Source organism: Naegleria lovaniensis, assembly GCF_003324165.1.
Source record: "Naegleria lovaniensis strain ATCC 30569 chromosome Unknown tig054, whole genome shotgun sequence".
In the NCBI taxonomy this organism is placed as follows: domain Eukaryota; phylum Heterolobosea; class Eutetramitea; order Acrasida; family Naegleriidae; genus Naegleria; species Naegleria lovaniensis.
In genome coordinates this window covers 134,325-159,370 of record NW_025407876.1, presented here as the reverse complement: position 1 = coordinate 159,370, position 25,046 = coordinate 134,325, and the positions used below count along the sequence as shown (strand labels likewise).

At 36.4% G+C, this 25,046-nt stretch overlaps 13 protein-coding genes across 13 annotated transcripts; 11 read left to right on the top strand and 2 right to left on the bottom strand.

Moving 5' to 3' along the window:
• On the top strand, positions 1 to 993 carry C9374_012129 (uncharacterized protein; the record flags this gene model as incomplete). The annotated part of the gene is made up of 2 exons (XM_044687862.1): positions 1 to 407; positions 461 to 993. Coding segments are annotated over 2 exons (940 nt in total), but the record flags the coding sequence as incomplete, so codon positions are not given.
• A 325-nt stretch (positions 994 to 1,318) lies between these two features.
• Positions 1,319 to 2,463, top strand: C9374_012128 (uncharacterized protein; the record flags this gene model as incomplete). The annotated part of the gene is made up of 4 exons (XM_044687860.1): positions 1,319 to 1,496; positions 1,730 to 1,984; positions 2,086 to 2,166; positions 2,270 to 2,463. 4 exons carry the CDS (start codon positions 1,319 to 1,321, stop codon positions 2,461 to 2,463), a joined length of 708 nt encoding a protein of 235 aa, XP_044542695.1.
• A 176-nt stretch (positions 2,464 to 2,639) lies between these two features.
• C9374_012127 (uncharacterized protein) lies at positions 2,640 to 4,322 on the top strand (the record flags this gene model as incomplete). The annotated part of the gene is made up of 1 exon (XM_044687859.1): positions 2,640 to 4,322. One exon carries the CDS (start codon positions 2,640 to 2,642, stop codon positions 4,320 to 4,322), a length of 1,683 nt encoding a protein of 560 aa, XP_044542694.1.
• A 647-nt stretch (positions 4,323 to 4,969) lies between these two features.
• C9374_012126 (uncharacterized protein) lies at positions 4,970 to 7,987 on the top strand (the record flags this gene model as incomplete). The annotated part of the gene is made up of 2 exons (XM_044687858.1): positions 4,970 to 5,119; positions 5,426 to 7,987. 2 exons carry the CDS (start codon positions 4,970 to 4,972, stop codon positions 7,985 to 7,987), a joined length of 2,712 nt encoding a protein of 903 aa, XP_044542693.1.
• A 192-nt stretch (positions 7,988 to 8,179) lies between these two features.
• C9374_012125 (uncharacterized protein) lies at positions 8,180 to 10,014 on the top strand (the record flags this gene model as incomplete). Its single annotated transcript, XM_044687857.1, has 3 exons — positions 8,180 to 8,453; positions 8,606 to 9,047; positions 9,198 to 10,014. The coding sequence occupies 3 exons, from the start codon at positions 8,180 to 8,182 to the stop codon at positions 10,012 to 10,014; spliced, it is 1,533 nt and encodes a 510-aa protein (XP_044542692.1).
• A 157-nt stretch (positions 10,015 to 10,171) lies between these two features.
• C9374_012124 (uncharacterized protein) lies at positions 10,172 to 10,815 on the top strand (the record flags this gene model as incomplete). The annotated part of the gene is made up of 2 exons (XM_044687856.1): positions 10,172 to 10,372; positions 10,585 to 10,815. 2 exons carry the CDS (start codon positions 10,172 to 10,174, stop codon positions 10,813 to 10,815), a joined length of 432 nt encoding a protein of 143 aa, XP_044542691.1.
• A 206-nt stretch (positions 10,816 to 11,021) lies between these two features.
• Positions 11,022 to 12,314, top strand: C9374_012123 (uncharacterized protein; the record flags this gene model as incomplete). The annotated part of the gene is made up of 3 exons (XM_044687855.1): positions 11,022 to 11,388; positions 11,495 to 11,709; positions 11,826 to 12,314. 3 exons carry the CDS (start codon positions 11,022 to 11,024, stop codon positions 12,312 to 12,314), a joined length of 1,071 nt encoding a protein of 356 aa, XP_044542690.1.
• Positions 12,315 to 12,391: 77 nt separating this feature from the next.
• Positions 12,392 to 14,609, top strand: C9374_012122 (uncharacterized protein; the record flags this gene model as incomplete). Its single annotated transcript, XM_044687854.1, has 3 exons — positions 12,392 to 12,878; positions 12,967 to 13,527; positions 13,612 to 14,609. 3 exons carry the CDS (start codon positions 12,392 to 12,394, stop codon positions 14,607 to 14,609), a joined length of 2,046 nt encoding a protein of 681 aa, XP_044542689.1.
• A 107-nt stretch (positions 14,610 to 14,716) lies between these two features.
• On the bottom strand, positions 14,717 to 18,320 carry C9374_012121 (uncharacterized protein; the record flags this gene model as incomplete). Its single annotated transcript, XM_044687853.1, has 3 exons — positions 14,717 to 15,273; positions 15,364 to 15,743; positions 15,805 to 18,320. 3 exons carry the CDS (start codon positions 18,318 to 18,320, stop codon positions 14,717 to 14,719), a joined length of 3,453 nt encoding a protein of 1,150 aa, XP_044542688.1.
• Positions 18,321 to 18,732: 412 nt separating this feature from the next.
• C9374_012120 (uncharacterized protein) lies at positions 18,733 to 19,836 on the top strand (the record flags this gene model as incomplete). Its single annotated transcript, XM_044687852.1, has 1 exon — positions 18,733 to 19,836. The coding sequence occupies one exon, from the start codon at positions 18,733 to 18,735 to the stop codon at positions 19,834 to 19,836; it is 1,104 nt and encodes a 367-aa protein (XP_044542687.1).
• Positions 19,837 to 20,161: 325 nt separating this feature from the next.
• C9374_012119 (uncharacterized protein) lies at positions 20,162 to 20,584 on the top strand (the record flags this gene model as incomplete). The annotated part of the gene is made up of 1 exon (XM_044687851.1): positions 20,162 to 20,584. The coding sequence occupies one exon, from the start codon at positions 20,162 to 20,164 to the stop codon at positions 20,582 to 20,584; it is 423 nt and encodes a 140-aa protein (XP_044542686.1).
• A 252-nt stretch (positions 20,585 to 20,836) lies between these two features.
• On the bottom strand, positions 20,837 to 22,797 carry C9374_012118 (uncharacterized protein; the record flags this gene model as incomplete). The annotated part of the gene is made up of 2 exons (XM_044687849.1): positions 20,837 to 22,231; positions 22,303 to 22,797. 2 exons carry the CDS (start codon positions 22,795 to 22,797, stop codon positions 20,837 to 20,839), a joined length of 1,890 nt encoding a protein of 629 aa, XP_044542685.1.
• Positions 22,798 to 22,922: 125 nt separating this feature from the next.
• C9374_012117 (uncharacterized protein) lies at positions 22,923 to 24,934 on the top strand (the record flags this gene model as incomplete). Its single annotated transcript, XM_044687848.1, has 2 exons — positions 22,923 to 24,675; positions 24,735 to 24,934. 2 exons carry the CDS (start codon positions 22,923 to 22,925, stop codon positions 24,932 to 24,934), a joined length of 1,953 nt encoding a protein of 650 aa, XP_044542684.1.
• Between the last annotated feature and the right edge of the window lie 112 nt (positions 24,935 to 25,046).

Genomic DNA, 25,046 nt, shown 5'->3' with positions numbered 1-25,046 from the left:
TGTAGAAACCAAAACATTTTATGAGCAACAAGTCGAGTTGGAGCATCAAAAGCTCGTTGAATTTGAAAATAAGGCCTCACAGATTCAAGAACAAATTTGCAACGAGAATAAGCAATTGGAATGTCTTCTCAAAGATCAGGAACTCAAGGTCTCCACTTTGTCCAATAGTCTCGCTACACTCTCCCAAGAACGATCGCAAATTGAAAAAGAAAAACAGCAATTAATGAAGAAAACTGAAATTTTGGATAGCAGTTTGAAAGGTACCATAGAAGAGAGCACTGAGTTGCGTGATCTGTGCAATAATTTGAGAGATCAATTGAGAGAAAAACACTCCCAGTTGGATAAGGCCTTTGCCAAGAATATTGAACTGCAGGAATCCATCGACCTATATGGTACTGAATTGAAACGTATGAGAGATGTCATTGAGAATGTGTCAGAGCAACATTTAAAAACACAACAGAGAAGCTACAACTCGAAGAAGACTATCGATATCTAACCATGGAAAAGCTGTCGTTCGAACAAGAGAGAAAGGACTATCAAGTCAAAATTGAACAACTTGTACAACAACAAGCTCTCACCGAACAATTTATTGAGTCTGAAAAGGAACGTCTTCAACAATTGTTTAAGCAACTCGAGGATGAAATGACTAGAATTGAGAAGGAACATTTACTCAATGTTTGCCGAATGACAGAAAACAAACAAGTCATTCAATTGGATAAAGAAGCCACCATCATTGCTCAAATCTTGAATCTGAAAAAGATGGTGTCACAAGCCAGTTTAATGGGTGGAGTGATGATGTCTTCGCCAAGAAGCCCTTCCTCACGCAACAATTTCAACAATGCTACAAGTGCAACTTTGACCTTACGAAAAGACAGAGACACGAATGCAGCTGAATCCAAGCAACATGCCACGAGTACCTCAAAGGAAAAAGACATGATCTACACAAGCATGCCTCCGTTGAGGGTATTTAGCTCACCTCGAAAATTGCAATAATACTGTCATCGAGATGGTACCAAAATGACATGTAATAACACGTTTGTGTAATCTGTAAATATTGTATAATGTATACTTGTGAATCTCGAGATGATATGTGTCGACAATGCATATGATTATCGCTGAATTGAAAGAAATGAAAAAGTTTGAGGGTGAACGTAATAAGGAAAGTCGTTCATTTGTCATATCTCTCCATAATTATCATCAAAGAAGCCTTCATCGATCTTTGAAATGCATTGACGTGTTAAACCAGAAAAACGGTGAGGGAGAGAGAAACACGGTTGATATCGCTGTAGTGAGACTTCATTCAAAAAAGAATTCAAAAATGAACAGTGAGGAATTGCTTGCTCAGTTAATGGATAGCAAGAAGAAGGCTCGTCCACGATTAGGTTCCGTTAAAATGGATGCCAACACTCCCTCGGACTCACTCATGAAGGGAGGAGCAGGCATCGGAAGTAGTGGTGGTGTAAATGTTGTACAGGAGCATTCAAAACATTTGAAATGTAAGTAGTGTGTTGTGCTGGGGTTGTATGGATGAGATTGGCATTTTGTATTATTTTTGAACTTGCACCATCATTAATGCCTTATTTGACGCTTATCAAAATTTGACCATGATCGGGAAAACCCATTCACGCATGAACAAATGACGACGAATGGTTGTTCTTGGTTATACTTCTCTCATGACGCGTTGTTGCAATGAATTGTTGTGCCTCCTCATTCCAATCATGCCAAATAGTAACACAAAAGGATATGAAAATTCTTTTAGCCAACTTTAAGAAGAAGAGTGATAGTAAGGGTCGAATCAATCGGGAACAATTCGAAGAGGTGATCCGAACCACCTTGTCAAGTTCTCTAGATCATCAGGCACTCGCTTCCGTAAATAAGATTTTTGATGTTTTTGATAGCGATAAGACTGGACACGTCGATTTTGTTGAACTCTCTACTGGTTTGAGCAATACCTTGTACACTGATAAGAAGGAGCTATTGAAGTGTAAGTATTGCTAAGTGGTGAGATCATTGGGCGATAACCTCACCAAAATATAACAATTATCATTCGTCTATTTTATTTATCTTGACCTCTTTAATGCACAGTTGTGTACAGCTTGATTGATATCAACAACGATGGAACCGTTGAAAAGAATGAGCTATTAGCATTCTTCAAGAAGTTTTACCGTAAGTACTTGTAGTATTTTCGGGGGTTTTTGTGAGAACAAAGCATTGTTCCTTGTAATTATATTAATCCAACATTGTATCATGTCAAATATGACACATACAGTTGGACAAGCCAAAATGAATGGATACAGGCTCTCGCATGAAAGGTGGCATACGTTGGAACAACATCTTTCCTTTGCATTCGATCGAATGGATTTAGACGGAAGTGGTGCAATTGACTATGAAGAATTTATTGTTGCTGTCAATGATCCAGACTCTGCACTAGGCTATGCTTTTTATAACTGCATGAAATTTTAAAACCAAAAGCAAACTTTCATCAACAATAAAATGTAAAGAGAGCAGTTCTTTGTTTTGGTTGAACGATATGGATATCTAAGCAAATCCCGCCACACCAAAAATATTTGAAAAATTCACAAAAAAAAATATCGAAAACCCACACTTGGTTGCCTTACCACTCATCATCACCATCACCCATGGCATCCAAAGAATTTAATTCAATCTTGCTCGGTCGTACGGCCGGACCACAAGGTACACTCACAGTTGATGCAAAAAAAGATGAAACATTTATATGGAAACCTATAGGTAACGAAGCGATCATATCATCAGGAAGTTCTGTCGTTAAAAAGAACGAAATTGAAAAGTTTGAATGGCTCTACACAACAAAAGGTTTTTGCTTGCGGATTTGGAAGGACAATGAAGATATGGTCGAATACATTGGATTTAAAGAAGCCGATTATGATGCTTTAGAATCACAAATTACACAATTACAATTAGAAAATGATAAGCCATTTAACAAGGTTGACGCTTGCGTAACTGGTGTCAATTGGGGCAAACCAGCCATCAAAGGAAACAACATGACCATGTATTTTGATAATAAGGAAATCTTTTCAATTTCACTCGCCGATGATGTCAAAAACTGTCAAAACATTCCAAAGAATTCTGAATTAGTACTAGAGTTCAGAGACGATGATCCAGCCGATAAGAATTCGATACAGCTCACTGAAATTCGGCTAGTATGTCCGGAAGATACCGATGAAGACGGAGCTGCAGAAGATGGAACAAAAGAAAAGAGCACTGAAAAGAAACAAAATCCATACTCGGCTGAAACACTTCATGAAGAAATTGCTAAAAGAACAGCCTTCTCCAATGATACTGCCAATGCCATTGCTTCATTTTCTCAAACACCTGTGGTCATTCCTAGAGGTAAATACAATGTCGATCTCTACAAGAATAACCTCAGATTATACGGTAGAACTTATGCTCACAAGATTTTCTACAAACAAATTTCCACACTCTTCCTTCTTCCAAAACCTGACGAGAAACACATGTATTTGGTACTTAGCTTGGATGTACCTGTTAGACAAGGTCAAAAATCTCATTTCCATATTGTCTTTCAGTTTGATAAGGAAGCCAAAATCAAACCAGCAGATCCACTCCAACTTAACTATGATCCAAATGACTATCCAAAAGATGCACTCTCTCCCACAATGAGCGGAAAGACTTATGAAGTTTTTGCAAAAGTTTTGAGAGCCTTGACAGGAAAGAAACTCATTGGACCTGGAAAGTACAATAGTTTCCATGGCAAGAAGGGAATCAAGTGCTCACTCAAAGCCAACGAAGGATTCTTGTTCTTCCTTGAAAAATCTGTCTTCTTCCTTCACAAACCTGTTATTTATTTGAGACATGACGAAATCAAATCCATCAAATTCCAAAGAGCTGATACGACTGGAAGTGGCTCGAGATTCTTTGATTTAGTTTTTGTGTTAAAGAACGGTAAAAATCACACCTTCTCCAACATTGACAAGAATGAATACGACGCTCTTGCAGAATTCCTTCCAAGTAAGGGTCTCAATGTTGAAAATATCATTTCTAGGGAACAACCAAATATTAATGAAATACTAGGAGGTGAAGACGATGAAGAAGATGACGAAGACTTTGTTGATTCCAAGTCCGATGAAGAGGCAGAGGAGGAGGAAGATGACGACGAAGAATTTGAAAAGTTCGTGGAGGAAAAGGATGCCCTTCAATCCGAAACGGAAGCACTTCTTAAAGATGCTGGTGACATTGACGATTTGTCAAGTAAGAAGCGAAAGAAAGCAACCAGCAGCAGTGACGATGCTTCCTCTGACCCAAAATCAAAGAAGAAGAAGCAGTAATTTAGTAAAAAACTTGTGCCTGCTTTGTTTGAGTGTCTAATTAAGGTTGTTTAAACGTGTCGTGCTGAACTCGTGTGGATGTGTTCCCATTGTTCTCTTCTCTCCCTATGAGAAACCTATTTATGATTATTGGCATTCAATATTAAAAATTGACACCCTAGATGGGACTGTTTAGGAAATTTGTATATCCAAGTTTACAAAACATCACAGAGACACTTCTTTGATTTTGGGTCAAACTACTTGTTCACATGCTTCGTTTGAGTGCCTAATTAAGGTTGTTTTAACATGTATTAATTTTTAACGGCGGTATTGCTGATTCAGGAAGTATGGGTGAGCAGCTATCCAAGTTTACAAAAAATCATGCTGCAACCTCCGTGACGTGCCAGCACTTGCAAAAAAAAATATCAAAACATCTTTCCTCCAATCATCACCTTGGCAAGCCTTGCGATTGATTTCTGAGAGAAGGAAAATTCATCATCATCGTATTACCGAACTCGTTTCCCATAGTTACTACTGGTTTTGTAAAGATCTTCTTTTCTAGTACAATCCTACTACTATAAGAAAAGATTAATCTTTGTTTTACTTCATACAATTAAGTGTGCTTGTTTTCCCACTAGATAGTGTGTATTCATTCTTTTTTCATCATCATGTCTGCTTCCCTCGACGGTATTGTCAAATCAGTGGTTAGTGGTAACACCATCAAAGTTTGCCATCCTCAAAGAGCTGATAAAGAGAAAGTGTTAGTACTTGCCGATGTCAAGACTCCACGTATTGGATCCAAAAACGATGAAGACGAGGTATGTTCTTATCCAATAGTTGTTATAAATTAACTCATCGTGAATCATTATATATTTGCTCGTTATGATTTACATTGGTACAAACGACTTGAATTATATCATCCAATGTATTATTGCTGATTCATTATAATCATCGTTCTCAATTGAATTATTTCAATTCGTCTGATTAACAACATCATTGGTACAACAACATTCTGGATCACTCTTTCCACTCCGTATTGTTATTATTATGGATTCGGATAATGACCACCATCATTCAAATGACACACGATCATCATCATGTGGCTCATGATTCTCTTCGAATAGCCTTTTGCCTTCGAAGCAAGAGAATTCTTGAGAAAGAAGCTTGTTGGTAAGCCAATCAAGTTCAGAGTCGATTACACTGTGAAAGAAACCGGCTTGAATTATGCCACCATCTTTTTGGGCGACGAAAATGTGAACGAGGCTGTTGTGGAGGCTGGTTTTGGTGAAGTCAAAGAGGTCAAGAATCCAAGCGAGGATCACAAGAGATTGCTCGAACTCCAAAAAGTTGCCAAAGAAAACAAGATTGGAAGATGGGATTCTGGCAACAAAAAGATTGCCAAGACATCATCCAACAATGCCGAAATTGATACTCAACAATTGTTGAAATCATTCAAGTCGAAGGCCATCAATGTCATTGTCGAATATGTACTCAATGGTGCTACTTTGAAGGTCAGACTTCCAACTCATGAAGTTGTCTTGTTGAATTTAACTGGTGTCTATTGCCCACTCTTCATCAAGAATAAGAAGGAAGGAACAGAACTTGCTCAACCTTTCGCAAAGGAAGCCAAGCTTCACACTGAATATCGTTTGTTGAACAGAGATGTTACTGTTTTGTTTGAGGGTATTGATAACACTGGTAACTTGCACGGAAGTATCATTATTTCTGCCGATGAAACCAGCGATAAGCCAGTCACTTATCAAGAAGAATTGTTATTGACTGGTTATGCATCTGTCGATGAAAGAAGTGCTCCAAAATCTAAATATGCACAAAGATTCAGAGCAGCAGAACAAAAGGCAAAGGATGAAAGAAAATGTTTGTGGGTTGACTATCAACCAAAGAAACAATCATTGGAACAAACTGATACCGATTTCACAGCTAGAGTTTTGGAAGTCTTGTCAGGTGATACCTTGAAGATTATCAAGAATGATGGAACTGAAGAGAAGATCAGTCTCTCCAACATCAAGACACCAAAATATAATCCATATGCTAAGAAGCAACAAGAAAAGAAGGAAGAAAAGGAAGGTGATTCCGAAAAGAAGGGTGAAAGTCAACCATGGGGCTATGAAGCTAAGGAATTGTTAAGAAGCAAAGTAGCCGGAAAGGAAATCCATGTTGAAGTTGACTACAAGAAGGAAATGCAATCAACAAAGGAAGTGAGAAGATACTGCACAGTTTTGGTAAATAAGAAGTCAGTTGCAGTCGAATTGGTGAGAGAGGGATTTGCTTCTGTCATTAAACTCAGAGCTGATGAGGAGAGATCATCTGCTTTTGACCAACTTATTTTGGCTGAGAATGATGCTCAAAAGAGACAAAAAGGTATTCATGGAAAGAGAAGAGCACCAAATCAAGTCTTTACAAACGTTACTACTTTTGACGCTGTCTCCAAATTGTACAAATTATTGAGTGGAAAGTCAACTGCCACAAAGGGATATATTGAAAAGGTCCTCTCTACCAACAGATTTGTTATTAACCTTCCTGGTGATAATTCTACAATCAAGTTCTCCATGTCTGGTATTGCTACCCCAACCACTGGTAATGACTTGGCAAAGGAAGCTTTCCAATATACCTTGCTCAACACTTCATGCAGAGATGTTGAACTTGTTCTCGAAAGTGTCCTTACTTCAGGAGACAAGCAACAACAAGGTGTCAAGCAAGGAGTTTTGTGTGGTCAATTGTTGATCGGAGGAAAGAACTTTGCTTACAATTTACTCGAGAATGGATTGGCCATTACTCAAGATTTTGCTAGAAAATTAAAGTACTTTGATGATATGAAGGAAGCTCAAGACAGAGCTGAGAAGGCCAAGAAGGGTGCTTGGAAATCAGCTGAACCATTTTCTCTGTTCCCACAAAGAAAGAAGAAGGTCCGAGAACAAGAAGAAGAGGAAGTTGAAAGACCAATTTCCCAACGTTTCTCTGTTTCTTCAGCAAGAAATGCTCAAACTATTAGAGTCACTGATTTTGACGATGTCACTACCTTCTATTACCATGGTGCTGATGTTGTGAATAGATTGAAGGATATTGACCAATTAATTCAACAACTCAACCCAGAATCACTCCCAACTCTTTCCACTCCATCTGTTGGTGCTTTGTGTCTTTCACAATTCACTGAAGATAACAATTGGTACAGAGCCAAGATTGTTTCTATCAATGATTCCAACTGCATTGTTTTGTATTCTGACTTTGGTAACAGTGAAGAGAAGCCACTCTCCTCCCTTAAACAAGTTCCAGCTGAAAGTGAACTCTTAAAGATGAAGCCATGCGCTCAAAAGGCTCGTTTGGCTTTCGTTAAACCACACAGACAATTGTTCAGAGTTGATTTGGAAACCCTTTTGAGAGATACTTTAATGGAAGGTGAATGGTTATTAACTGTTGAGTATGCTGATAATGGTATTGAATATGTCACCTTGCAACCAAAGAATGCCAAGAATCAAGATACCATTAACTCTCAAATTGTGCGAAGTGGTTTGGCATTTATTGACCGAACAGTTCTTCAAAGACATTTCAAGAATTTATTGGCATCCTATGAAGAGGACAGAGAATATGCTGCCTCCAAGCATTTGAACCTTTATGAGATGGGTGACTTTGGTGAAGATGATGCTGAATATGAGGAAGAAGAACTCTAAACTCATTTAGTTTTTTCAAATCACAAATGTTTTGATGCTTTCATAATGACATTAAAATTTTAATATTATTATCATTTGCCATACACACTGCGTCACATCATGACGAACACTTGCAGTGAGGCATTCTTTTTTGTCTAAACTCCGTTTAGGAGAAAAGGAGTGTCAAATTGAACGTTGTGTTGCGACAAAAAAATGTCTCTATGGATCTGGTTACTCGTTCTCACCATTCTTGTCGTTGCATTCTTTGTGGTGTTTTTCACAGACTATGTATTTTATTGGACAGATCCTGTCAATTGTCCTCCATCCGAATTCCCCTATCAATACGACATTAAAAAGTATGATGAAATCTTTTGTGATAAACCATTCGAAAAGACTGAAAAGAAAATTCTAATTGTCGGATGTGGTTTCAGTGGATTGTCAACAAGTGCAGCACTCACTCGATATGGTATTCCATTTGATGTGGTTGGTACGTTTTTCGTATTTTCATGATTCAATGACAAGTGTGAAATTTAATAATTTAAATATTTTGTGAACGACATATTTAATCCTATTCTTTTAAACTTTTCAAATATAATGATAAACATGTACAATTATGATATATTATTTTGAATATTCAAGAGGTAAACAATCAAATCGGAGGAAATTGGTTTTCTGGAGTTTATGAAACGGTTCACATTATCAGCAGCAGAAAAACTACAGAAATGAAAGATTATCCAATGCCTTCTTCATATCCCGATTTCCCATCGGCAAAACAAATGTTAGAATATTTTCTTGATTATTGTCAACATTATCGAATCAATGAACGATTGGCACTCAATACAGAAGTGACAAAAATTTCTGAAAATGGAGATGCCTATGTTGTGGAATTTAAACAAGGAGATCAAACGTTTTCAAGAGTATATAAGGGAGTGATCATTAATAATGGACATCATTGGTCTCGAAGAATGCCTAAATATGAAAATCAAGAACAATTTACGGGAAACATTATTCATAGTAAGGATTATAAGGAGCCTTCACAATTAAAGGGACACCGCGTGTTAGTAATTGGTGCTGGAAATAGGTATGTCATTGGATTATATTTTGTGCATCTGATTTTGTTCATATTGTAAATGGCATTTGACATGTGTGAAATTGAATGTCATTCCTTTTTTCAACCATTTGAATTGAAACCCCAAACCAAATTTTTCAATCCAACAACAACAACACACAGTGGTTGTGATGTTGCTGTTGAAGCTGCTCGCTTTGGTGCTGAGAGTCACATTTCCATGCGTAGAGGATACTTCTTTTTACCTCGTACCTTATTTGGAAAACCAGCAGTCGAGCTCATTCCAGCATTCCTTCCGGTCTTTATCCAACAAATAATGTTTAAACTCATTCTTCTCGTAGTTACTGGAATTGACTATCAAAAAGAATACAATTTACCAAATCCAGATCACAATCTTTTCGAATGTCATCCAACCATTAATTCTGAATTGTTGCAATTTGTGAAATTAGGAAAAATTCAACCTCACAGAGACATTTTGCGCTTTAAAGGAGGTAAAACCATCGAGTTCAAAAACGGAGAACAAGTTGAAATCGATTTGATTGTGTGCTGTACTGGTTATAACACTTCCATTCCATTGCTCGAACCATTTGTAGAAAAGAGTGAATTTGGATATCCAAAATTGTACACTGGAATTTTTGTTCCACACAAAAAGTTCTTGTACTATGTTGGACTTGGTCAACCCAGATATGGAGCTGGTCCATTATTGACTTCATCCTGTGATATGCTTGCTAAATTAATCCAATTACAAGACTCAATGAAATATCCAGTAGGAGATGTATTGGCAAGTGTGGTCGGAGAGAAATTCCCTACTCCCCAAAAACCACACGTTTCTAAGGATTTGCTCATTGATCCCCATGTTGCATGGAAATCTTCTCGATTCTTTTCCTTATTCCTCATTCATTTGATGCCCTTGTTTGAAAAGTTATCCATCATGAGAAAGAAACTTCCATTAGTACAACAGGAAAAGAGGAAACAACAATAAAATCTCTTGAAATAGGTATGATTATTGTTCTTCCTAAGAATGTGTTGCTTCTCTTTCCTTTGGGTTGTTCATTCCGAAAAACGTTTTTGAAGAATTTGAAGAATTTGGCAGGAATAGTTTTGACGGTAATTTTTTTTTGAAATTCAGAAAAAAAAAAATGTCCGTTCAAAAAGGAATCAAAGCAGCCTCCGAATACGTGAAAGAAGCCATCGCAACAACCGAGAAATTCAATAAGAAGGGAGCAAATTTGTTTGATTTGCTTTCAAGAACACCAAAGAATGGAGTGGATAGTTGCTATAAACGTAAAAATTGGAGATTTGATACTTATTATAAAATTACCAAAGTGATTTTGAGTGCTGTAGGTGTTATTGTTGTTATTATTTTGGATAGAGATGATGATTGGAATTCATCATTTTATTATTTATGATTTTGCTGTGATGATAATTGTGTTTGGATGAATTGGAATTTTCTCTTCGGAACTTGTCATGATGATGACGATAATATATTTTCAATTTTTGCAATAACAATAATAATTATGGAATGAAATGCATTGCAATTTTTACACAATAGGATGGTAAACATGGTACTGCTTGGGGCATTCATTATTATCATGGCAAAGCAAGATCTGAAACACACGAAAAGATTCACGGAGCCTTGAAAAAGGATTTATGGAAACATATTCCACAAGAAAAACTTCAACAATATGCCATCTCTAGGGAAGTTCACGAATATGACCAGTGGATTCTTGAAAATGCCATGAAACAAAACGAAGAAGCTGTGAAGAATGTTGCTCAACAATAATCAACGAGCATTGAATAGTAGTTCTCCTCTGCTCATTCCCTAATTTTTGAATGGATACCATCAACTTGCTTTTAATTAAATCATGATTATTTCTCTACTTTGGTGAATTTTCAAATGGCTTTCAAACTCTTGATTTGGACATTTTTATTTGGCGCCTCTTTCGTTCGTTGCCAAAATTTATGTTTTCCCAAAACAAAAAAAATATTATGTCCTCAGAAGAACCCACACACGAAGAAAGCAGCAACTCTCCTTCAACCACCACCACAACGACGAGTAGTAATTTGGGAAAACGAACATTGGAAGAAGCATCTCCAACTTCTACAGAAGCAAGTTCCGAGAGCAACAAAAATCAAGCAACCTTGCAAAATTTGGCTCAAGATGTTCAACAATTGATCAACGCCATTCCGAAGGGTTGGTATTTTACTCCGTTGGATCCTATACGTCCTGGACAGAATGAATATTCGACCTATGAACGTTTTCCATATCATGAATTACCTAGTGCTGAGGATGTTCATAAAAAGACTGGACAAGATCCCGAAGAATCAACATTTACATTTGATGGAGTATTTAAAGGTGTGTGTGAAAATTGTTATTCTGTGTTGACGATCATTATCACAATATGATTTGGTTCATTTATTATTATTCATGTGTATTCACATTATTGACGATCATCATGTAGGTGATTGGAAATGGAAGCTTGATAGTATGAAGAAAGATATCGAACAATATCAAGAATTGAGAAAGAAAGAACTTGAAGAAAAGGAGGAGCAAGAAGAAGGCGACAATAGCAAATTTGGATTGATAAATGTCGATTCAGAATTTGAAGAAGGTGATCTTGAATTAATTCCTCCAGTGATTAGAACATTATTTGATAGTGTTTATCACATGTTTTTGGTACGTATCGAGTTGGAGGTGCTTTATAACTTTATATCTTGTGACATTAATGCAACATTGGATCTATTCACATATGAACATTATGACAATTCTCATGTCACACACAAACCCATTAGACCGTGGACGCAGAATCTCCAACAGCTTGCTATTTCAATTTAATGAAACCCATTGGTCCACTCAAAAAGTATTATCCCAAACATGAATTTTATTTATTACCATTCTTCAATGACCAACAATCATGTTTAACTTGGTTTGCATTATATGACAACAAAGTGAAAATGTCTGAATTAGATCCAACATCTCCACCAATTCTTGGATCGTTTGATCATCCAGTCGTTGTGAGTGGCATTTCAATTTGTGACGAAGATTTGGAAAATATTTCCTTCTCCGATATTGAATATCAATCGAATGGAGTTGAAGAATTTGTGTGGAGAACAGTACTAGAAGGAAAACTATGGATGTGTTTACACCCAAGCGTTGGCAAAATGCAAATCAAAGACATTAAATTCCTTCCTGCCAAACGTTATGCCATGCACTTGGAAAAATTAAACAATGAAAAAAAGAACAAGCAACAACCACAATCGTCATCGACCGACTCCAAATAAACTCTGAAGTATTTATTGACAAGTGGATTGATCAACAGCTGACAGCTTAATGAAATTTGAAAACAACAACAAAAAAAATGAAAAAACAATTCCACAAGATCATTCACCGACTCGAATTTCTCCAATCACGATCGATCATTTCTGATCGTCAAATTTCCTTCCTTTCACGATCATCCTTACTGAATCATTCATCACCGGAGAATCTCACATCATCTCTGAATGATCATCATGGCCACGATCGTTTCTTTTCCTCTTGTAATATCATTTCAAAACAATTTTCTAACAATTATGAAAGAAAAGACTTTCGAGGAGAAGATTCTCGTCATGATGATCAAAAAATTCATTCATTGGGATCGAGAAAAAAGATTCTTTTCGCATGGTTGATTGCCATTGGAATTGGGTCTACTTTATATTGGATTGAAACGGATGATCAAGAGGAGAATGGTTTATTGTTGTTGTCGGTTCAGGATTCAGCGGCAACGACCATGACACCTCGAACCACGCGACATCATGGAGTGATTAATGAACATCATGGAACTGGAAAGAAGAAATTGGTTGTGTTAGGTAAGTGATCTTGATTTTTCACACTTTACAACACATTTTACATTGTAAAATACTTTTGAATGTCCAATACTTTTATAAATTCACACAGGAAGTGGATGGGGAAGTGTTTCTTTGATTAGTGACATTGATCTCAATTTATACGATGTCTATGTCGTCTCTCCTCGAAATTATTTTTTATTCACACCCATGCTTCCATCAGCATTGGTTGGAACTGTTTCATTACAATCCATTATTGAACCTATTCGACGAGTGTTGGAACGAAAACGTCGAAAATCTCAATCTCATGACAATATTGGTTTGATTGAGTATTTCGAAGCTGAATGCTTCGACGTCGATCCCATTTCTCAAACTGTCAAATGTCGAGACATGTCCAATTTTGTCGTGGAACATGCCCATCATGGAGCCAATCAATTTGAATTGAAATATGATAAATTAGTGATTGCTGTAGGAGCTCAACCTAATAGTTTTGGAGTGAAGGGAGTGGAGGAGTTTAGTGTTCCAATGAAACAACCTGAACACGCTCAAATGTTGAGAGAACGATTGTTGGATGCTTTGGAATCTGCTTGCTTACCTCATTTGACTGAAGAGGAGAGAAGAAATGCGTTGAAGATTGTTGTGGTTGGTGGAGGACCAACAGGAATTGAATCAGGTAAGTTGTTGGAAAGATGAACTGTTGAGATTTAATTTTTCACACTTTACAAAAATATAAAAAACATTGAAAAATTTCACACAGTGGGTTATTTGGTGGATTTTATCAAACAAGATGTGAGCAAGTTATTTCCAAAAGATATTGTCGACAAGATTCAAATTATCATGATTCACAGCTCTGATCATATTCTCAACATGTACGACGCTAAAATTGTTGAATTAACTGAAAAACAATTCAAACTTAATAATGTCGACGTGAGAACAAATGCACGAGTCATTGAAGTTCGAGAAAAGGATTTACTAGTTGCTAATAAGGTCGATGGTGGAAACAAATCAGAACCTTATTCGTTGCCTTTCAGTGTTTGTATTTGGACGACTGGTATTTCACAAGTGCCACTTGTCAAAACAATTGTTGACAAGATTCCTGCTCAAAAGAATGAAAAGTCACTGGTCATTAATGGATATTTGCAAGTCATTGGTTTGCAAAATGTCTACGCACTTGGAGATTGTAGCAAAATTCAACAACCTCAACTCATCAAAAAATACGAATCATTCTATGAAGAGGCAGACACCAATCACGATGGAATTTTGACGTATGAAGAATTAGAAGCTCTTATCAAGAAGAAGGAAAAAGAATATCCACATTTTGTGATTATTAATCAAAAATTGAAAAAACTGTTCGAGAAGGCAGATATCAATCATGATGGCGTGTTGAGTAAGGAAGAATTCAAGACTTTATTAGAACAAATTGATAATGAATATTATTCTCCATTGCCATTGACAGCTCAAGTGGCCTCACGTCAAGGAAAATATTTGGCTGAATGTTTGAATCAAATAGAGGAACAAAACGAGGAAAATGTCAACCTTACACCATTCATGTACAAACATTTGGGATCGTTTGCATATATTGGAAGTAATCATGCTGTGGCAGATTTGGGTGCAATGAAAATGGGTGGATTCACTACTTGGTGGCTTTATCGAGCTGCTTATTTCTCAAAACAGGTGTCATGGAAGAATAGATATTGTTTGGCATCAGATTGGATTCGAACGACACTTTTTGGACGGGATGTTAGTCGATTTTAAGTGTCGAAACAAAATTCTGATTTCATCTTAAATCTCCGTTTGATGAATGCTGCCGAATTGTGTAAAATAGTAAAAATCGTTGAGAAAGCAGTTCCTAATTCTTGATCTCAAAGATCCATGTTGAAAATGTCAGTCAATTTGAGAAGAATTCTTTCAAAAGAAGGTCTTTCTCTGGGATTCGTTGACCAACACTGCTTCATCAATTTGATATACATGTCAAATCCAATTAAGAAATCTTCATTGGTTGCGTCATCGTTGGTCATGAATTTTTCACACCAAATACACATTTCATCCACATTGGAAAATGGAATCAATGGTCTTTTCTCATTATTTGCAACGTGATACAGCAAGTTGAACATTTTGATTTTCTTTTCTGAACTCGTACCATTGTTGTGATGATTAAAATAATTTAGCTTTTCACAATTCTCGTTCCAGTATGGTGTCTCCTCAAATAATAATTCGTACATGATGATAGCAAATGAATAGACGTCTATTTTCGTGGCGTTTTCTCGTAGTAACAGTAAATTGTTGTTACTTCTTTCTTCAGAGCTGTCGTCTTCGAGAATTAATTCAGGACTCATGTATATTAACGTACCAATGTTGGCTGTGAGAGAGTTCGTCTGGGTGGTAATGGAAACAGCACGACTTAGACCAAAATCACAAACTGGTATGTTGTATTTTCCATCGAAACACAAGTCATGTTGATTCCAAAATAAAAATATAAATTCAAAATACCCTTGATAGAAACACATACCTTTGGGAGTATTTGAATGATCAAGAATGATATTTCCTGGCTTCAAATCTCTGTGAATCAAGCATTTGGGTTGAATACTATGGAGATATTTCATTCCATTCGATATTCCAATTAATATTTTCAATTTTTCTTTAAATGTCATTTTCATCTTTCCTTTTTTCATTTCCTTAATCATTTCTTCCAAACTTCCATTTTGGCCCAACTCGACGACCATACACATTTGGCTTTCAGAAATGCAAATACCGTAAAAACTGATAATATTAGGATGTCTGAGTTGCACAAGGAGCATAACTTCTTTTTCAAAATTTTCATGAGTGTCATCACTCCTGACAATACTCTTCACAGCAACGTCCATCATGTTGTACTTGGCCTTGTAGACGCTGTTAGTGATTCACAAGTTATTTTGAAATTAATAAAATGTTTGTTCGTGACATTACATACCTTCCACTCGAGCCTTCTCCAATTTTCTTTTTAATTTTCAATTCGTGAGCTGAAATGATATAGTAATCATTGTTGTGAGTTGCAGCTGACCTATTATGTTCGTCAGAGTTCACAGAACCATATTCTTCAATTGGTATATTCTGTTGTAATAATTTTTCCTCAATTTCTTTTTCAGATCTTTGTCTTACATAGACACCTCTTGCAACTTTTATCATTTTCCAAGAGCAAAGACCGCAAAAGACACAAATAAAGGCACCTCCAACAATGGCCAGAAACGTCAATACAATAGATGTTGCAACGATGGCTGGAATGACCTTGCTTAGTGGAAATCCGCTCACACATTTGCCATAGCTGACGACAAAGTCTTGTGGACATTCGTCAATTAAAAAAGGTATGACTATAGAAAAATTCGTTTCTGAAAAAGAAATGCTGATGGAAATTGGTGCATGGTAATTTGTCAAATCAACCGTGCTCGTTTGTTGAATGGCTATTTGAATTTCAATGAGGTTTTCTTTGTGCTTGGAATAATTTGTTTCCAGCACAAAGTTGTTATCTGAAATTTTGATTGAGGGTAACTCATACAACACTGGAATATTGTTTCCTTGTCTGTCGAGCATGTGATTGAATTGCAGTACCATTTTCTCTCCTGGATAATATTTGAAAATTCCTCCGTCTGTCATCTTTTCAACAATGGACGCTGAAAAGGAAACAATTGGTGATGAAATGTTTGAGCCGTAAATTGCGGCTCTATTCTCTTCCATTAACACATTGTCCAATAAAACTGGGAGTGTTTGGTTTACATAATCAAACTCACTACCAAAGGAACTTGCATAGAATATTGCTCCTCCAGTATCGAATGCAAAGTTATTCTTGAACAGTGAATCGCTAATGGCTGTAGCATCTCCAGTGTATAATGCACCACCACGGTTTGCTTGATTGTTGATAAACTTGGTATCCGTAATTGTTGTCGCTTGGCAATTGAACAAGGATATTGCACCTCCACTCGAAAGATAAAATGATGAGTCGTCACGAATTATGTATTCTACTGTGTTTCTCTGAAAAGTGGTTAAACTAATCTCCAGATGATGAACATGCATGGCATGCAAAGCACCACCTGATATTTTGGCTCCATTACTTGAAAAATCGTTGTCCATCAGATACATCTTGTTTCTGCCTCCAAGTACCGACATTGCTCCTCCACTGCCTTTCAGTGCATGATTATTTGTAAAAACTGAGCTATAAACGCTAATTGTGTCACAAATTTCTGCAAGAGAAATTGCACCATTCTTGATAGCAGTATTTCCATCGAGTATTGTGTTACCTATAGTGACAGAATCTGATTTCATGACAATCATTGCACCACTATGAGATGCGGAGTTATTTGATAACAAGGAATTCGATATTTCAACAATCTTGCACAAATAGAAATAGAAGATAGTTTCTGCTTTTGTACAAGTGTTGTTAGAAGCTGTCAGAGCTGCAAATACTTTCCCTACCGAAACCATCTTGATCCATCCACCTCCTTTCTTGTTTTTAAACACGCTCCCTAAAATCTTCATGTTAAATACTAAGGAAACCGTGATTGTGTACTCGTCTTCTTCACCATCCTCTGTATGTATGTATTCGAACTCTGACGACGAAATAGCAACATTGATGGTTGTCTCAAAAATGATTGCAGTACGTTGTGCTATATGGAATTTTGAGTTCTCCATAAGCACCGTGTTACAGTTTGTAAATTTTAAACGAGACATATTGTTCTCATGATACCATAGGTTATTGATGTAAACTGTTTTACAGCCATCGATCAGCAAGTCGCCAGAGAATGTCGTATTTTCAAGAAATACTTCATCTGTTTCAGGTAAAATGATTGAAGAATCAATTAGCTTGGAGTGTTCAGCTTTGAAAAAGTCAGTGTTCACATGGTTGTCCTGAATAATGACGTCTTGCAAAATTGTACGGCGTATTCCATGAGCACGCAAAAACATATTGTGAACCTTAACATTGTCAATAATGATTGATGTCATTGGTTGAGGCTCCAATAGAAATGGTGGATGTGAAAGAATGTGCCTCTCCTCTTTAAAGCAAGAGATGACTTTGGGAGTTAGAGCATCTGTACTCGTAATTGTCAAAGCAATATGCACTCGGTTCACTGTAAGATCAACATCTGGAAGATTGTTGTAACAAGCTGTACGCCGACCTCTATTCTCAACCATGTCACTGACTACATTGATGGTTACAGTGTAATTAAGGCATACATAATCAGTAGAATTTGATTTTGGTAATCTGTTAAGGATATCTATTGAAAGATGTGTAAAAATTTCATTGAAAGACCAGCACGGATTTTGCTCTGTCCTGTTCAGTGTACAAGAAATATTGCTCAATGATGGATTTTGTGGCGTCCCAACAAAATATACCCAGTTTATGCTTGTTGTGTGATCCGTGCAGTAGGAATCTGCTGATGATTGTTCCTTTGCCGTTGATGAGAGCTTCATTTCCGATCTTGGTGTTGCACCCATGATGATTGTCGTCATCATACATGCCAATATAATCACTCCTAAATGAGGACCTATCACTGCACCATAAGCACCACGAAACAACCGATTCATCATGATCATGTTGTTTAATATTTTGAAAAATAGCTGTGTTTTACATGTGCAAAATTTGAAGAGAATCAAAATTATCATCACGTATCAGTATCGGTCTCTCGGTTATTTTCGGCATTGAATCATCAAGCCTCATCATGAGAAAAGAAGGTATGCATTTTTTTTGTAACACTTTCTGAATTTCGAGATAATGAACTAATTGAATGTCCAATCAACAAGGTTCTAGGGTCTCCAAATTACTTATAGTATTGATTTGAATTTCATCATAATGAATCTTGACAAAAGAAATCATTTTCTGATTGGATTGAAATTATTTTCAAAAAAAATGCAAAATCATATGGATACAGCTCATGATCGGATGAAATTTAATAATACTCATAATTATCATCATGATCATCCTCATCAGCCAGACGTGAAATTAATTTTATGCTCGTTTGTAGAGAATTTTACATGCTCAATGGAATTGAAAGATGAGGATGATGAATGGATGATGATGAAAAAATTAAAAGAAACGATGAATATAACGAAAAACAAAAAGAAAAAGGGATTTTTAATGAATTTCCATTTTGTTCAAGAGATAGTTCCGAAACCAAAGAGCACATACATTCCAGAACTTATTTACATTTCATACAATCATTCTTGTATATTATTGAAAGTCTATGATATGAATAGATTGTATAACGAGGCTTCCATGAAGGATGTCATTCAAGTGTTCGATCTATACACAAGAGAATTTAAAACAACAATTGATTTTTCAATTTCTGAAAACGATTCCTTCGAATTTGCATTACAGGAAAATTATGATGGGCATAATAATGATGCAATTATTATGCATTCAACCTCTAAGCATGTTTACAAATGTGACTTGAAAACAATGCTATTACAGAGTGGAAATGAATTCAAATTTATGGAAAATTATGTTTGGAAGAGCGAGTCATGCTTTCTTTCTCCAAGAAGAATTACGATTTTAAATTCAACCAACCAATGCTATATTTGTGATTCAAACTACTCATTGGTTGTGTTAAATTTACATTTTGGAACATTTATTCAGAGAATTGACTTGGGATCACAGTTATCTAGTTTCTCCCACATTGATTTTGTGGACTCTTCTACAATGGTTCTCTGTGATGACCATGGTGTTTCCATCTATAACAGGAAAGATGATTCTTGGGTGAAAATGAAAACTATAAACAATGGTCATCGATATCATAGCATATTATGTGACTCAATTTCACACCATATCATCATTTCAAACCAAAGAGCCGCTGGATATATTCAAATTTTCACCTCCTCTGGAGAATTAGTGAAAACCTTTCAAGCAATGCTAAACGAAGATTTTATCACTCCCCGTGCAATGTGTATCAATTATTTGACAGGAGAGTTATTAATATGTGACTCAAGCTCTCAAAGGGTTGTTTTTTTCCAGTAATTGCATAAATGTAATTATAACAGAACAAGTCCTATTATAATTGGGTTTCAAACTGTAAGGTTTTGTAAATAATTATTCTGGACGCTCTTGTCTCAACAAGCGTCCAGCGTCCAGACAATCACTCGTTTGGAATCTTCAGATAGATCCAAGATCAAAGACAGGTTTGGAAAATTTTTATCCGAACTGTAACTTTCAGTGTCAACATGTAGCGAACTCGAGATGACCCATGCAACCAATTTCAAAGGACTTTTGACGGACAGAATATCAAGTGCTATTTTGCATACGTTCTCTTTCTCGCTCATTTCTCGTTCACAACAAAAAAACAATGAAATTACTTTTCGCAGTTGTATTGGCGCTTGCAGTAGTATGGTGCATGTGTGCTGGTCATTCAGTTCATGCAAAACGTCATGACCTTGAAGAACAAGCTTATAGATCTCAAGATTGGTCTATAAAACCACTCTACAATCGTCTTCCCAAGTATGTTGAAGAACAAGAAGATTGGTCATTGGCAAGATTCACTCACGAAGAGACAAATGAATTGAAAGAACGTCATAAAAAACACTTGAACAGAGTAAAACAACTCATTCATTCTGCTTTGGAGGAAGTACTTGAAGAGGAATCAATGGATGAAAAATTTGAAGAAGTACCAATGTCTGACAGTGCACGTCGTCGTCCTTGTGTTCCTACAGGAATGTTTTCATTTGCAAGATTGATGGGACAACAATGCAGAACAGGAACTGGATATTAATGATGTATTTTAAATTATGTTATTAGTAAACGAGAGCAATATGATACATCAATTTCATGAGCGTTGGATATAATTTCGGTAGTAGCACCAGAACTGTGGTCCAATAATAGTAGATGTACCTCAAGGTTTTGATCGCTGTCATTTCATGGCTGATGGGAGCCGCATGTTATAGTACTGTAACATGAAGTGTGACATTCTCCATGTTCAGATCCAAAGCTACAAACCAGATATAGATTGCAATGTCAACATGCATTATTGAAATTTGACTCGTTCAATAGTGGCAATCATTTCCTCAATTCGAGAGGAAATGTTATTAATCCATTTGTTCACTGCTTTGAATTTTGGTTTCATCACAGTGAAAGCACGTAAATCCTTTTTTAAAATGCTGCAATAGTCGACTCCATTATGTACAAAATCATTCCCTCCCTGTTGTAGTATGGAGTTGCATATTTCTAAATGTTTTTCGACTGCTTGTTTCACACAAAACACAACATCAATTGGAAATAGTGGGTAAAGAGGATTTTCGGTGTGATTGGTAATGCTAAGTGCACTCTGTTCAATAACTTCTCGTGTGATGGATGATTGAGATTTTGACAATATTGCTATCCTCAAACTGTCCAATATCATTTGATAAAGAGGTTCAACAAATTCAAGCCTATTCACTGTGTCAGGTATTGAAAGCATGTCTGATTTTTCGATATTTTTGAACTTATTCACAAGTAATTCAATAATGCTCCAAATCTCAAAACAATTTTCAGGTGTCACTTTGCTAGTCATCAATTGAATCCATTCTTGAGGCAATGGTTCTTGACAAAAAAAAGAATATATTTCAGGAATGCAAGACAAAAAATTTTCAACAGATACCTTATCGAAATCTTCTATAATACCCAATTTTAGAGCAGCATTGTAGCTATAGATCCATACTTCCAAATTCTTTTCATAAATAGTTGGTTGGGATGGAGTAACACTCTCAGAGTCTTCTGGTGCAAATAATTTCTTTGATAAAAAGTCGAGAATTGTAAAATAGAATTTGGCTTGTTCTGTCTTTCCAGTGTATAATTCATACATTACCAAATGTGCATATACTGCAGCTACGGTGATTGATGTTCGATCAAATACTTTGGAAAGACAATCTTTAGATTTTTGAATGCTTTTTTCTGATTGTTCAAACAATCCATTTCGAGATTCACACAATGCCCTAACACTAAAATACATGGCAAACATTTCACAATTTTGCAACTTGTTAGTGTCATTTCCAACATCATCACAATTTGGAAAATGTGTGATAAAATTTTCCAATTCTTCTCGTGACACCAACGGATAGCCTTCACATGCCACATCAAAATAAAGATCAAAGACAGCTCGTGAGCTCAATAACTCGGAAGTTTTCAACTCTTCATTAACTGACTTTTTCCCAAGAGGATAAGGTGAGAATAATGGGTTCATGGAATGGGTCGATGGATTATTTACATTTCTTTGGTGTACGTTCGATGAGTGATTTCTGGAGTTTTCTGGAGTCTTTACATTGTTATCATGATTGGTTTTCTTGTTTCTTCTAGGTTCTCTATAGACACATTCAACTTTTCGTTGGGTGCACAAGTAACATTTTGGTAATCGTTTATCACACCTTCGATGCTGTTGTCGGCACTGTCATTTCATAAATAATGTTATTTAATAAATTCATTACTACTACCATAAATAAATGCTTAATTGCATACCTGTTCACAAGCGATTGGAAAAAATTCCGAACTGTTCTCGTCACTACTGTTTGATAAATTATTTACATTATTGCTCTCGTTATTACTAGTGATATTAGCCTGTGCAGTTGTACTTGAAGAAAACGAAGGTATGATAAAGCTACCGATGAAACTCTGCAAGTGTTGGAGAGGGTCGTTATTATTGTCTGTCCAATGTTGTCCCGATGGTATGAGTTCATTCCCATCTCCATCCCGATGAATGAATGAACCTAAAACTTGTTGTCCAGAACTGAATGATGAATATCCGTCATCATTTGCATTCCGTTGTGATTTGGACTCATCCACCAGAAAATCCTCAAGATTTAAAAATTCATTGTCCGTGTATGTAACACCATTGCTTTCTTGATGATGTTGGTTGATGACTCTAGCACACGGCCGTGGTTTTTGTTGTTGTTGTTGATATTGGTCGTTGTTGTTGTTGGTATAACAACTCTCTCCATGATTATTTGGAAACATTTTTTAATTAATGATAAACCGATTTCCCAACGTTTTCTTCCATCAAACTCCGCATTCAGAATAAATCACGCCCATGTCATCCTTGAAAATAGAAACTGAAACTCTATTTTGTAGTTACTAATAAAATGCTCCAACATGATGAACTTTTTGCAGATGATATGCTTTTCCATATTTTTCAATACGTGGAAGACCGAAGCCTTATTGTCGTGTGCAGGCTTGTTTCCAAGCAGTGGTATGGGAAAGTAATGGAAATGCCTTTGAATTTGGATTTTTCAAAGAGTCGTTTGCGTCCGAGAGTTGATCATCATTCATTGTTGTTGGAGCAAGAAGAAGAAATTTCAGAAACTGGTTCAACAATGACCAAACAACAGCCTTCAACAGAGCTACGAGAAGCAGAAACAATTTCGGAAGCAACACGAATTTATTCTATCCTAAGTCCTCCAATTTCCAATATTACTTGCTTGAATTTATCCAACAATTTATTGGGACAAGATCAACTGAATACTCTAGCCTCGTGCGAAAACTTGAAAAATTTGAAATCATTGGATCTTTCTGCAAACGATTTCAGTCGGAATAGTTCATCTTCATCGTCGTCTTGCAGTGCAATTTTTTCACTCGTATGGAGTAAATTCATGTCTAACTTGACAAGTTTGAATGTCAATGCTACAACACTCGAAGATGAAGGAATAATAGCTATTGCAGCAAGCCCAGTCATGTCCAACTTACGCGAGCTTTATGTACAAACAAATTCGCTCACCAGAGCAAGTGTTGAAGCAATTGGAAATAGCAAGACTCTGACAAATCTTACAATATTGGATCTTGCTTATAATAAGATTCAAGCCTGCGATGTTGAATGCTTGACACAAAGTAGCAACATGAAAAATCTTACTCTATTGGATTTAAGCCATAATGCTGTTCGTCTTGTGGGTGCAAGATGTATTGCCTCAAGCAAATATTTGAATAACATTAGAACGTTAAATTTGGCAAATGCTATTGATGATGAAGGGGTGAAGGTGCTCATTACAAGTCACTCTATGAGCAATTTAACACAATTGAATTTAGAAGGAGTTTATTCGCCAAGAATAACTCCAAAACATCCCTTTCCAATGTTTGCCTCCAGCGTTTTCAACAGTAGTTTAACCCACTTATCCATACAGATTCGTTTTGTCGTACCCAAGGCGTTTATGAAGGATATTACCGTACTTCACAACTTGCAGTACTTGAAACTTTCGTTTTCTCCAATTGACATTGATGGAGCAAAGGAATTAGCTGCCCACGAAAGTTCGAAACGTCTCAAAACGCTTCATTTGATCTGTTGTAAAATCAGCGAAGAAGCGGGTGCTTTACTCATGCAGAGCCCACATTTGGTAAATTTAACTAGTTTAAATTTGAGTGGGAACCAATTAGACGGCACGTTATTATTTAACTCATCCATGTACACAACAAATCATTTCGAAAAATTAACATCTTTAGATCTAAGCTCGAACGGTATCAAGTCTGACGGAGCTGTTCTGATGTCCCAATGCTCTCGATTATTAAGGAACGTTAAAGAATTGAATTTAAACTACAATACCATTAACGACCAAGGACTCTCAGCATTGGCGTCCTGCAAATATTTGAGCAATTTAACTATTTTAAAGCTGAGTAGCAATGGGATTGGTGACTATGGAATTGCTTCTCTTTGTGAGAGCGAGCATTTGAAACATCTGACACATCTCAATCTTTTTGCGAATTCACAAATTTACAGCGAAGGTGCAATCTCTATTGCCAACAGTGTTAATATGAAGAATTTAACATGTTTAAGGTTGAATAATTGCAATATTGGATCGAAGGGTGCCGTGGCATTAGCCTCAAGCGAATTGATGCAAAACTTAACAGGTGTGTTGTTTATTATTTCAATGGATTTTTGTCACACATGCTTGATCTAACAATAATAGGGTTACATGTGTCCTGTAATTGCATTTCATCAACAGGAGCTCTTGCTATTGTGTCAAGCAAGTACTTGACCAAGTTGCAAGAGCTCGACATGCAAGGCAATGTATTTGGGGGTAATACATACGAAGAGATTGCCACACGACTATCCACATTCAAATATTTGACAACAGTTGTCATACAAAGGCAGAGACATTTTATATGAATTATGGTTCACTTGTTTTCGTTGGAGTACTTTCAGCCAGTAGTAGCTGTTCACTTTACGGAGAATTTTATATCATAATCTCAGCATGTTCATCACCCCAATTGATTTCCAA